This window comes from Oxyura jamaicensis, chromosome 9 (genome assembly GCF_011077185.1).
Source record: "Oxyura jamaicensis isolate SHBP4307 breed ruddy duck chromosome 9, BPBGC_Ojam_1.0, whole genome shotgun sequence".
NCBI lineage: Eukaryota > Metazoa > Chordata > Aves > Anseriformes > Anatidae > Oxyura > Oxyura jamaicensis.
The window spans coordinates 11728374-11740970 of NC_048901.1; the positions used below are offsets into that span (position 1 = coordinate 11728374).

At 38.4% G+C, this 12597-nt stretch overlaps 1 protein-coding gene across 6 annotated transcripts in view; it reads left to right on the forward strand.

Annotated features, from left to right (window-relative positions):
* FARP2 (FERM, ARH/RhoGEF and pleckstrin domain protein 2) overlaps positions 1 to 12597 on the forward strand; it is an 82893-nt gene that overhangs the window by 41647 nt on the left and 28649 nt on the right. For 5 of the 6 annotated variants that reach the window (XM_035334221.1, XM_035334220.1, XM_035334223.1 and 2 more), the window contains exons 8-14: positions 3922 to 4069; positions 4547 to 4636; positions 6006 to 6169; positions 6316 to 6384; positions 8267 to 8324; positions 8604 to 8608; positions 9054 to 9298. In XM_035334221.1, the coding sequence (XP_035190112.1) occupies positions 3922 to 4069; positions 4547 to 4636; positions 6006 to 6169; positions 6316 to 6384; positions 8267 to 8324; positions 8604 to 8608; positions 9054 to 9298 (779 nt within the window). Of the gene's footprint in view, positions 1 to 3921; positions 4070 to 4546; positions 4637 to 6005; positions 6170 to 6315; positions 6385 to 8266; positions 8325 to 8603; positions 8609 to 9051; positions 9299 to 12597 lie in introns of all 6 variants that reach the window. The other variant, XM_035334222.1, reaches the window with a different exon arrangement.

Below are 12597 nucleotides of genomic sequence, written 5' to 3' on the forward strand. Positions count from 1 at the left end.
TGCCTTCCTGCAAGTAATGCAAGTAGAGTGCTTGCTGGGAGGTGATTGTAGTCCAGAATTAAACATCAGAGAGTGGATACCTGAAGAGAAGTGTAGATTCTGTTTTGCTTGATGGATTTCTCTTTTAACGTAATATGCTTCCCTTCAAATGGCTCTGGATTTTGTGTGTATGTGAGTCAGGAAAGAAATAAAAGATTTGTTAGGTTTATATCTATTTCCATTTGCTGTTAACTCTTGTGTACTTTCACAACATGTTAGCCTGATTGTCTGTGATTTAAATTATTTTGACACCAGGATGATCATAAATAGTAAATCAGAAAAAACTATAATTTTAGATTGCTTCATAGCTTAAACGATCTGTGAAAATACAGCATTTTGATTACATGATCTTTAAAATTCTGTATTAATCACTGATTTTAAAAGCTCTCTACATCACGGAACATTTAACAGCATGTTTTGCAGCAATTGTCCTGATTGCCACATGAATATTGTAACGCTTTACAAATATTTGTCGAGATGAGTGTATGTAAGAAACCTTTATATTAAAACCTATTGCACTGACAGCAGTTTTTGCTGGAAAATAGTCGTAAAAGGTAGTCTGTTGTCCATTGACCTGAGGAAGACTAAGCAGATTTATCTGCTTAATGGATGAACAAAATTAGACCAGATTGTTTTCAGGCTGGTCTGTACAGCTTAGTCTCCAGCAAACATCTGAGGGTAATTACTCTGAAACTGCTCCTCATTTGTAAACGTTTGTTGTGCAGTGAGAGCTGCTTGGCATTGCTCCTAGCTTTCCCCACTCCAGACTCTTCCTTGTTTGGTAGGTACGGGCAGGTTTTGTGTATGAGGACACCCTTTAAAAATTCTTTATTGTTCCTGAGATGCACCGTGCTCTTGCTTGTATCTGGTGGATCAGAACATAAAATACAGGCATTCTGCATCAGTTTTACTGGGCAGTTCTTCAACAATTCTTAATAACATACTTTCACATTTTCTGGTTGCTATTTATACTGTTTTTTGCTTCCCTTCCCTTCCAGCCTCAGCAACCTTAGCATCCTCTCTAAAGACAAAACATTGCATTCATTCTTAATGCAGCCCTATTCAGAAGAATTATACCAGGAATTAGTGTGGGTGGTAGCACAGTGTGCCTAGGGTGGAATTCAAGAAGCTGTGGCCAAAATTAATATTTATGATCTAACTTTTTTGTCTTGTCTTGTATGTTTAATAAACAGAAAGCATGTTACTGCAGCTATTTTGACACCATTAAGGAATCTGGAAGAAATGCTGGTAATGCTTAAAGCCAGTATAAAAATGCTTTATTACAGCATTACTCATTTCAGTAAGGGAAAGAGAAATCTGCTTTACCAGCTTAAGCTCCTAGACATAACTAGCATACGTGGTGTTAATACTGCTTGAAATACTACTCCACTGCTCTTTATGGAGTTTGGTTGCCATCTATTTTTCCATTTGAAACTAGATTCTTGTTCCTTTGTGCTTCACAGTTCTTTACAATTGCTTTATACATACACGGTCATATCATTTTGACATTGGGTGAGGATGGAATTTGCGAAGTCAGGAACTTCACTGAATCCTTGCTTTCTCCAGTTGGAGGGGGGAAAAAAAAGGAAAAGAAAAAAAAATGGATTTCCTGTTGTAGTGTTTTGGATTTTTTACTCCAGAATGAATAAGGCAATAGAAGACTGTTGAAATTATATCGTCAAGTGTATGTGCTTTCAGGCTTACTTTTCTCAGTGCCCTTTTACGTATGTGCGTGCTTTAGACTAAGGAGTATTTTAATCTAAGAATCAAAGAAGCGTTATTTCTTCTAACTCCCATTTTAAAAATGTTATTAAAAGTTTTTTAACTGTACTCTGAGTTTGAGACGTGAATTTCTCACATGCAGTTAATATAAATATTGTAGCCATTCCTGTTTTACTACATTTAAACGTTAATAACCATTTACTTCAACATTCTCCATTTGTATTTAAAAGAAAGTGGTTTAATCTAAAAGATGGCTATATAGGTAGAAGGAGAATGCGTAGGAAGGCAAGCCAGGGTAGCAGGAGAATTTATTTGGAACTGATGTGTTGGTTGGCACTACGTGGTACACAAAAATAGATCATGGGATAAATGGCTTGTCATCTGTTTTAATGAGATGGAAGACATTTATGCAAGGAAGGCAAGTCCTCGGAAACGGGATTTTAAAAATTTGTCTTTGACCGTGTGTGCAGGAATCTAACCTGGTTTCAGCCCTAATTGGTCCTAAGTAGAATAATCATCGGTTTTATCTCCCATGTCTCCCTTCTGGCATTACATTTATCCTAGCAAACTTGTACGCTGCAGGAACAGTTCCACCAGTGCACGAGCGTGGAGGGCAGCTGCGGCTCTTGCTTGGAAGTACTGTAACATTTGTTATTTCTCATAATTTTCAGCAGGGAGATGGTGGTGTCCCCCATATGGCTGCAGCTGATGCAGTCCTGCCAACCAGTGCCCCAGCAGCTCCTGTGCTGCTTGTGGTGCTGCGGTGTTGGTGCTGGAGAAGGCCTTCAGCCTCGCTATCACAGCCTGCTCTCCTGGACCACGTTAGTGCCCCAGATTGGCCTGCAGCATTGTCTCGCTGTGCGTTTAGTTTAGAGACTGCTATAGGCAGTCAGTGTGCCAACAGGCTTGTGTTTGCATTAAGGACTTTCTTATTTTGCAGCCTAATGGGAGTACTTTGTACAGCAAGAGGTCCTTAATCTCCACAGCAGCCTCTGTTTCCTCTCGGAGTATCCTAAAACTCCAGTCTGGACCCACCCAGAATGATACAAGCAGTTTTGAATCATAAGGAAAACGTCTCACCAATATAAGGACTGGTATTTCAGTGGATGATTTTAAGAGCTACATTATGGGGTGGTCCATATTTTGGTGTCCTGGCCCTCACAATTATTGTCTCAGTGGCTTGAGAGCCCAGCCCCACCCGTGTGTCAGGGCCAAGAGGTGTTTTCGCTGCTCCGTGTCCCCAGCTCGGAGGGTTCCTCTGCTCCTGTGCTCACTGTGCAGAGGAGCCTGACTGCAGCCACCCCTGCTTGCAGCTAGCCTGCTGCTCATGAGAAACTAACTGGAAAATGTGCAGAAACCCAGCAAACTCCCCCTCGTGGAGAAAAATGTGTGGGAAAAGAAAATACCAGATGTGGTGTAGTACAGGAAAATAAATTTTCACTTGCTGGACTTAGCAAACTTACAGGGAAATAAATGGAGGCTGAATCTGTGACTGGCGCTTGACAGGATCTGTAATATTCTCCCTTCTTGCTTGGTCTTCATGCATGCTCAGAAAGGGGGATGCTGTGTTTGTACAGATCTTCCTCATGGTTTCAACATTATTTCAACAACAGATGATATTTCAGAAACAATTCTAAAAATCCTTCTCTCGATTCCTTGACAAGGAGGAAATAAAACACCTAAGACTGGGGGAAAGGATTACACCCAGACGTGGTAGTGTCGTAGTTCTAATGCAATCCTGAAACCCTACCTGAAACTCTTGCAGTGTTTGCTTTGTTTTTGTCATGCTGGTTACGTAAGACTTCCATCTCTCACTTTTTGTCTAGTTAATGTGCATACAAGCAAGAAGAAGGAAGGGTATTGTGGATTGAATTCTCATTTGCTGAACTTTATCGTTCCTAAACTGAAAAAGCTGAAGCTGAACTAGTTAGCATTTGTTTCCGTGCCTCGATCTGTGGGATGTTTTAGGTTGATCATCTGCTGTTGCATGTTCCTCCTATTAAAAAAGTCTCAGTATAGCACTTAACGTGAAGTGAAACTGCCAAACTGGCTTAGACAGAAAATTCTGCTTTAGTGCCAGAGTCACAGCTTAAGTATTTTAGTTGTCAGTGGTGTACAACCAAATTGATCTTAAAACTTTCTTTTTCTTCCTCGTGACAGAGGTCAAACTCCTGCTGAATCAGACTTCCAGGTGCTTGAAATTGCTCGGAAACTGGAGATGTATGGCATCAGATTTCACCTTGCATCTGACCGTGAGGGCACAAAAATTAACCTAGCTGTTTCACACATGGGTGTGCTGGTATTCCAGGTAAGGTGGGCAGAGTCTACCAGGTGCATCTGTCTCTTTTCATTAGTGTGTCTTGGAAGTAAGTCTCATTTTAATTTCAAGTGTGTCTGATTGTAAAATCTAGCACATTTTTATGGTCAACAAAGTGTCATTTAGGCCCACAAATTATTGTATTAAGTAAGATGAAACCCTAATCTTGCTTGTACCACAAGATATCCTGAATATCTATGGGGTTACAATATTCTTCTCCATTCCAACTTTCTAGGTTTCCATTCAGTTTTCTAGTGTCTGCTCAGAGACACACAAGCATCGTACGCTTTGCAGTTAGTCTTGTACTAAAAGATAAAATTGCTTAACAGGATATTGTTACAAGAAATAAGAATTGAACAGAATGGGATGGGGTGTGTGCGTGCATGCATGTATCTGTATGCCTGCATCAGAACTTTGCTGCTCTTCTGAACCTTCTGCAAACTTTTAACTATTATTGTTTCAATTCAGGGCAATACAAAAATCAATACCTTTAACTGGTCAAAGGTCCGAAAACTAAGCTTCAAGAGGAAAAGATTCCTTATTAAACTCCACCCAGAGGTCTGTGTAAGTTCTGCCATAATAACAGACTTGTCAGTGTTGAAAAAAATATTTTTTTTATTATGAAAAATTTTAGAGCTTTTAATTTTTAAAACATATTCAGAGAACTAGGCTTGGCTTCACTATTCAAGTAAAAATCTTTACTTTCTCACTCCATGTCTGTTATCAAAGATTTTAGCTTTGTGTATCGGCCTCATTGTACCTCTGACATGGGCATACACGTGTGTAAATATGACCAAAAAAAAATCAAGTATTTGGTGTGTCCTGTCTGTATACTTTTACTCTGAAAAAGTTGTATTTAATATTTTTCTTGGATATAAATGGCTCATATGAGCCCTCTGTTCCATTATAGTCAAACTGAGCTGAGCTAACTTAAGCGTTGACATTTCAGATAAAAACTCGTTAGGGAATGCTTTTGACTGCAGCTCCGTAGGAGAACAATCTAGTACACTGCTGATACAAAAGACATTTACTTTCTATGACTGTTTTATCCAGGAACTTGTTGAATATAAGCTGCTTGAATTAAAAAAAAATCTGGTACAGAATCTCTTGATTCAAATATGAATAAAGTAATGTGATATGCCTCAGGAAACAGTAGTTGGCTGAGATTATGTTGTTGGAGCTTACTTTTAAGAACTACGTGATTGCTCTTACTACAGCCTTATCTTTTTTATATGTCTGTATAGCAGAAGTGTTATTTTTCATGCTTGGCTGATTTACAATAGAAGTTTTTTATTGTGGATGTCATCAAAGTTACTGGTGCTTCCTTTGTTACTTCCACACTGTAATATGGGTTTATGTTCAACCTAGGGTTGTATTAGAATGGGAAAAAAATATATGGGCATCATATAGGTACGTGTAGCTCAGAAATTTGAAATGGGACAGGTTGGATGCGTATGTCTCACAAAGAGACCCTCAGAAATGTAATGTGATAACTTTATTCTGATGTATGCAGCATTTTCCTGCCTCTTCCAAATCTCATGAAGTGAGAGACAAACACCAGTACTTCTAAGGAAAAAGTATTTTTAAATCACTAATTATTCACTTCAATATTTTAATTTCTTTCAAATTGCAAATTTTACAATCACTGTTTCTTAACATGGAATATATCCAGCATGCTACTAAAGTCTTAGCTGAGTGCATTCTAAGCATTTTTCCATTTTCCATGTTAACAAATACTTTTGAAAGCTATTAAATGATTTAAGCTGCTTTCAAAATCATATCTGTTGCTTTAAAGCATATGAGAAGTGATTTAGCAGAGTACTGTATCTCACTGTAGTTGAGCCTTTTTGTGGGGATGTATTTGTACTTTCCTTTTCTATTCCGTTGCCATTTGATGTGCTACTTGGTTTTTGTGTTCTGTTCCCAGGGCCTGTATCAAGATACTCTGGAGTTTCTTTTGGGAAGTAGGGATGAGTGTAAAAACTTCTGGAAAATCTGTGTTGAATATCATACATTTTTTAGGCTCTTTGATCAGCCAAAGCCAAAGGCTAAAGCAGTCTTCTTCACCAGAGGGTCATCATTCAGATACAGGTATGAAGAAACATAACGGATTTATTAAAGCTGAATTGCTTGTATCTTAGAACATGAGATCAAAAGGAAAAAGTATTCTAAAATAATCTCATTTATAATTTTTATTCACTGCATTTCATAATGTTTGTTCTTTTATGGGTTCACAGTGGACGAACACAGAAGCAGCTAGTGGATTATATTAAGGACAGTGGGATGAGAAAAACTCCATATGAAAGGTAAATGCACATTATTTTGTAAGGTGAAATGTAGTTGAGACTTTCGCAGTACCCTTATTTCTTAAATTTCAATGGTTTTAAATGATTCTTGGAGGCATTTTCATTAGCTGACTTCTTCATTACTAAGGCCTGCTTCAAATTTAAGGTAGCTGAACTAAATTTTTTGCCAACTTGTAATCTCATTACGATGTAAAGAAGCATATAAAAGTTTCAGTATTGCATTTTAATTTAAGTGGGCAGCACGTGACTTAGAAATCTAGAAGTTCAGTGTATTTTGAAGACACATGTATGTTACCCTGTTCATGTGTTTGAGCAAGGGGTAGTGGTAATTAAGAGCCCTGTTTTCATCCATTCTTCCTGATGCTTTTCAATGTTGTACTTCCACGTATTAACAGTGATGAACCTATTGTATACCTGTCTCCCGTTTCCTAGTATTTATATTGTCACAAGGTAAGACAGTTCAACTTGCTAACAGGGCATTGAAAGAGGTTTGTATATATTATTTTGCAATACAAAAACTGCTGGAGTTGATGTGACTCTAGAAAGTTCAAAATAAGTTTGGGAACACTGGTCTCCTTTCTTGGCAGTATTAAGCTGCAAATATTGAGTCCTCATCACTTCGTCATCATTGCTTTCTGTATTAGAAATTAGAGTGGCTTGATAGAAGGACACTGAAGAACAGCTGAGGCAGTAACATCAAACTCAAGCTTAAATCCAAAATGGCATTGTCATAGTTCTCAATTCTTGAACACGATTTTCATCATATTGTTACTTTCAGAACATAATGCAACTAGCACCCCTGGGCAGTAGTGGGTCATTTCTCTTGCGTAGAGGTTGCACCCTGAGGTCAATCTAAACACTGATGTTGACGATCACTGATATTTACAGATATTAGCTGATGTAGGATATGATGTACAGCAAAGTAATTTTAAACAATACTCAGTAATTAATACACATACCCTTTTTGACCTTGTGTTTAGTAATGTACGGATGGAAAACTGAAGCATAGTTAAGACTGTCTAAAATCACATGAGTAGCCTGTGGTAGAGCATACAGTTGGTCTTGGGTTCTGCAGGTATGAAACAGTGACCTTAAATAGTCATTTGTTTCTAAACACATACATAAGGAGTGTGCATTTTTATTATGAAATTATGTCACTTAAACTTGACTATGAAACCCATTCTATCCACATGTGGGAAACTCCTCACAGTTGTTTATCTGACAGTTTACAAGAGCTTAATAGGAATTTCAGAAAGTTTGAGTTTCATCTACTTAATGTCTTGGGCTACAGTTGAGCTCCTTTGCCAGATGACAAGTGTCACTTCTTTAGTACTAGATTGATGGCTGGACTTGATCTTAAGGGTCTTTTCCAACCTAAATGATTCTATGATAGGTTGATTTTCTAGTAAATGATTGGCATAGAATAACTTTAACCATAACTGTGATGCAGGATACCACTTTTTTGAGTTTAACATGTAGAATGTTATATACCGTTAACTAGATGTTTGACTGAAATATTATTTATAATCATTGTTACAGATTACAAATGAATTGTTTCAAAACCAGAATGAATTAGAAGTTTATCCTTATGACAAAGGAAGAAACTAAATCTGCTATTTAACCTATCCTTTTGCCACATGTTGCTTTTGAGCTCAGTGGTATGAATGATCTGGATCTTGCTTTTCTGTATGTTTCTCACTCCTGTGTTGTTCAATTTAAAGCAATTGTCAATTTTTAAATCTTGAACTAGTTTATTAACAGAACGTAGTAAAATTCATCTTGAGACTTTTTTTATTGGCTCTTAGAATGTATATAGCTGAAGAGGGAAGGGAGAAGGCTGATTGATGTCTTGGATGCTCACAGGATGCTCTCTTTTCTGCAGGAGGCACAGCAAAGTCAGAGTGTCTACTCATGCTTCAAACACAGACGTGCCAAAACAGGTTAGTTCTGCAGCATTGTAGGCAGTGCAATCAGTAGAGCTGACAAGCACCTTTCCAAGGTGACTGCACAGGAAGGTGATTAAGTGCAGTTCTTGTCTGGAATCAGTTGCACTGTTTAATCTTTGTTCCTGATGCATAGTTCTTCTTCTTTTTTTGCAGGTAGTAGCAGTTTTGATAGTTGTAGCTTATGGAGTCTAAAGTGAATATTTTCCTTTTCAGAGTTCAGTTTAACTCAGAAGATGTCATAGTTCCTAGTGTGTTACTCTTTCAGAGGATTAGATTGTGTTCAGTTACTATCTGCCTTCTTTTTGTGGCAGTCTTGAGTTCATTGTATAGATGCTTTCTACAGCCACAGGCAAGAAATAAATGTATAATTGCAACAGTTTATTGTTTCACTGAATGTGTTTGCATTACATGTGAGAGGCTAAGGAAGCACTGAAGATTTGGCAGTTCTTGTTTTGTGTTGTTTTATGTTGTTTATGCTATTCAGCAGAGGCTATAAAATACACGGTTTCAATTTTCCATCTGGTTACCAGAATCTGGGGAAAAAGAGATCTTGCCTCTTACTGGGGATGCTAGATCTATTTCTACATGCAAAGTTTTATTTGCTATAAAGTGAGCTTTGTTGAAGCACGCATGTTTTGCGTCAGGAGACAGACATTGGTTTTGTTTTGTTTGTATTATAAAAATCTTGTTACCTGTTCTTTTCTTACTTTCTTTTCCTCAGAGTGCATTCACTGAGGGCTTGAGAACCCCAGGGTCTCCTGCCTCAGCGACTGTCCCCTTCCACTCATTTCATTCATCGGCCACTCCTACTACTGTCCTGCCCATCTTTGCAGAAACCAGCCCTTCCTCTTTGGACCCCCGAGTGCCACACGCAAGGATTCCAGAGAAAAATACTGCAGCGCCTGTAGAAGAAACAGGGAGGAAATTGATGCAGCAGCCTGGATCTCCCACGTTCCAGTCATTCCAAGGTGTTGGGTTTGGTAGTGTTGCAGGAAACTGTAACCCTGCTTGTCCTGTTGCTGAGAGTGGTTGTGGTTTAGATCTAGACATAGAGAAGAGTAGTAAGGAGAGTAGGGCTCTTTGTAAAAATGACAATGATGAGGATGACTTTACCACAGGTGGTTTTGTCGCTGAAAAAGAGCATCAGCACTGCAGTAGGGGCGCCCCTCTTTTCACATTGACAAATTCACAGTTACAGGTGTCAGAGGAATTTATTGATGACGACCCAGCAGAAATTTCCTTTTTTGCTGGGGGCTCTGAGGCATTTTCATACGTGTACAGCGGTTTGGAGTTAAAGGGCTCTGATTTATCGAAGCATGCATCAGAGTTGCCTGGCTTAACTAAAGAAGCCCTTCAACAAAATACAGTCTCTTCTCAGTCCAGCCCTGACAGGTACTCAACAGAAGCGGTAGATATGAATATGGAAGACGAGTTTGAATTTGAAGAAGAGAGTGATTTCAATGGCAATGAGAGGCCATCAGATACCTCAGAGCTGTTTGAGGTTAAGGCACAAGCAAGCAGAATGCAAAGCCTCCTGAGCCCTTCTGAAACCAGCTCACTCATCAACAACCGTTCTGAGAGCAGCTCCCTCAATAATTTGCCACTAAACGGTACGTCCTCCTTGCACACATACAGCTCCGCTAACCATTCGGAGGCGAGCTCGATGGTGAACTTCCCAGCCTACTCAATCCGCTCTGAGTCCAGTTCAGCCTTCCAGTTCAGTGACATCATTGATCAGCTAGAACAGCTGAGCTATCCACCTACCACCACGGAAGACTCTAGCAGTACAGATACAGACTCCTGGGACTCTGAAACTGCTGCACCACTGGATGTAAACCTTGTCTTTAGTAATCCTTTTGCTCAAGCAACTGGTGAGAACTTTACTTTTGATTTTCAGAATAATTTAAAAAATCTCACTCAGGAAGATTGGACAGAGAAGGCGCATGTCAATCATTGATTCATTGATTTTTAGGAGGGATTTCTCTAAGCTGTTTAGGCTTAGAAGCCAGAAAGGTGTGATGTCAGTCACTTTAAACAAGAAAACTAATCCAGTGGCTGGATTTTAAATCACATACCATAAGTGATTTTTTTTTTCTGTGTCTCTTCAGTTCTCTTAAAGCATCCTAGCTCTGGTACTGCATTATATCCATCAAACTACATCCAGAATGTGTCATAACAAGCTACAATGTCCTCAAAATACTATAGGTAGGAAAAACCACTGATTTCAGAGAACTTACGAACCATCAGCTCACTCATGCAGACTCATCGCAAACTACAGTGTTGAAGGATTTTTTTTGGCTAGGAACATGATATAATATGCTGAACACAACAGCTATTTTTGCAAATGATTGTTAATGAGCAGCCACATCCAGTAAATTAGCTGCTGTCCTGCACTGCAGTGAGAGTCCTTGTGTTGTTTTTTCTTCGACAATCAAAAAACAAACAAAAAAGGATAATCTTCAAGTCAACTATGAAGGATAGTTTTAAGATACAGAACTATGCAACATGGTCAAATGAAAATGGGAGCCAACAAAACTTCTTGTGAAGACAATCGTTGTATTTTCTGACTACAAAGTGCCTTCAACAGTCAAGCAACAAAAAAGTACACTTCTGCTTTTCAGTACTTTGGAGATGCACGCATAGACTGCAAAAACACTTAACCCCCATTGCATTTTTCTAATCTTTTTTCTTTTTTTAATTATGCTGCATAAAAGTGCTTACAAATCAGCTCATAAAAGTCAACTTGATCTGGGGAAAGACAGGTGCAGGGAAATCTGGTGATAGCTTTAACTTTTTCATTAAAATATGGGCTTTTTTATTAAAAGGAGAAGGAGATAGTGCAGTACTAGTACAATCAATGCCTCCAGAATAAGCAACTTACTGTGATAAGTATAATTTTATATTCAATATTTTGTATCAGTTTTCTTACTTGTTGTCTCTATGTATTGCCAAAAGACATTCCTTCTTAGTGAAACATTTACAAAATACCAGTATTTCACAAAATTCTGATAACTAAAAATTCAAGGGAATTCCTCTCAATGCGTGGTAGAACATGACAAGGTAAAACATCCTTTAGTCACCCGTTTCTCCTAGTTTAGTACTTACCAAGACGTGATTAGTACTCACGGAACCTACTAGCATTGTAGTTGTTGTGTTTGAATGGGATTTTGCCAGTCGCATTTGCCAGTGGCACAGAAAATCAAAGCACATTTAGAACTAGTTTGAACTTACAGGAATGTACAGCTGTTTAATTGGTCTTTTTTGTTTGTAAGTGCTATGTGTGTGAGTTGTGGTTTTGTTTTTGTTTTTTTCTTTTTCCCCTGCTGAATGTGTGTTCTGTAGCTCTTGATTTGACTTTATTCATACCTGTGGAAATTGTGTCATACATGTGACTTGAAAATAGGCACTTGGAGGAGGTCTTCAGCTGTGTCAAAAGCTGGTTCCTTTATTTTATTTTTTTATTATTACTATTTTTTTGGTCAGGTTTCCTTCCCATAACTGCATTATGTAACTTGAAAAAGAAAATCAGAAAAAACACTTCTGTTTACGAACTCTCTTACAAGTAGTAGGGTTGGGAACTAAAATGTGGATAAAGATTTAGAAGGCGGCCTTTAATGTCTTTGATCTTCAAAAAACAAAAATCAAGATTGAACCATTTTCATATAAGTACATCTGCCTCTGTTTTATGTTTCATGCCTCAATCACAAGCATTCTCTCTAAATATGTTACAGTTGCTTAATATAGGAATAAGTCCAACTAAATTCTCTCGAATTTCCAAAGATCTTAAGAAGAGAAAAAAGCTTGTTTCTGTAATTTCAATCAATGTGCTTGGTAAGCCTAAGAGGAGGCTTGCTGATATACTGTCTTTCAGAGCAGTCAGTCCCAAGAAGTGCCTATATTTTTCTTCTCTTTGTATTTTGCAGCTATGCAGAATTTCTGTTGGCAATTTTAAATCTCAGGGATTTTTTTAAAAACTAGTAGTAAGAGTCTTAATCTGATACCCATTTTGTTTTTAAAGGAGCTGGAGTGACTAGGGTCCTGGTCCGTTAGCTTTTAGAGCAAGATGCCTCTAACCACAGGAGAGGATGGGCTGGGGTAAGGGTGTGAGGAAGGGGAGCATTGATCCAGGTATGGAGCTGTTCAGGCTAAGGTTTTAGTTAAGTGTGTCACCAGGAGCACTGATCTTTCACATCTTCTGACTCTGTTCTATATCTGAAGTGGGGATGCTTGCATAAAGACAATGCAGGTCAGCACCTAAAAACCAGTA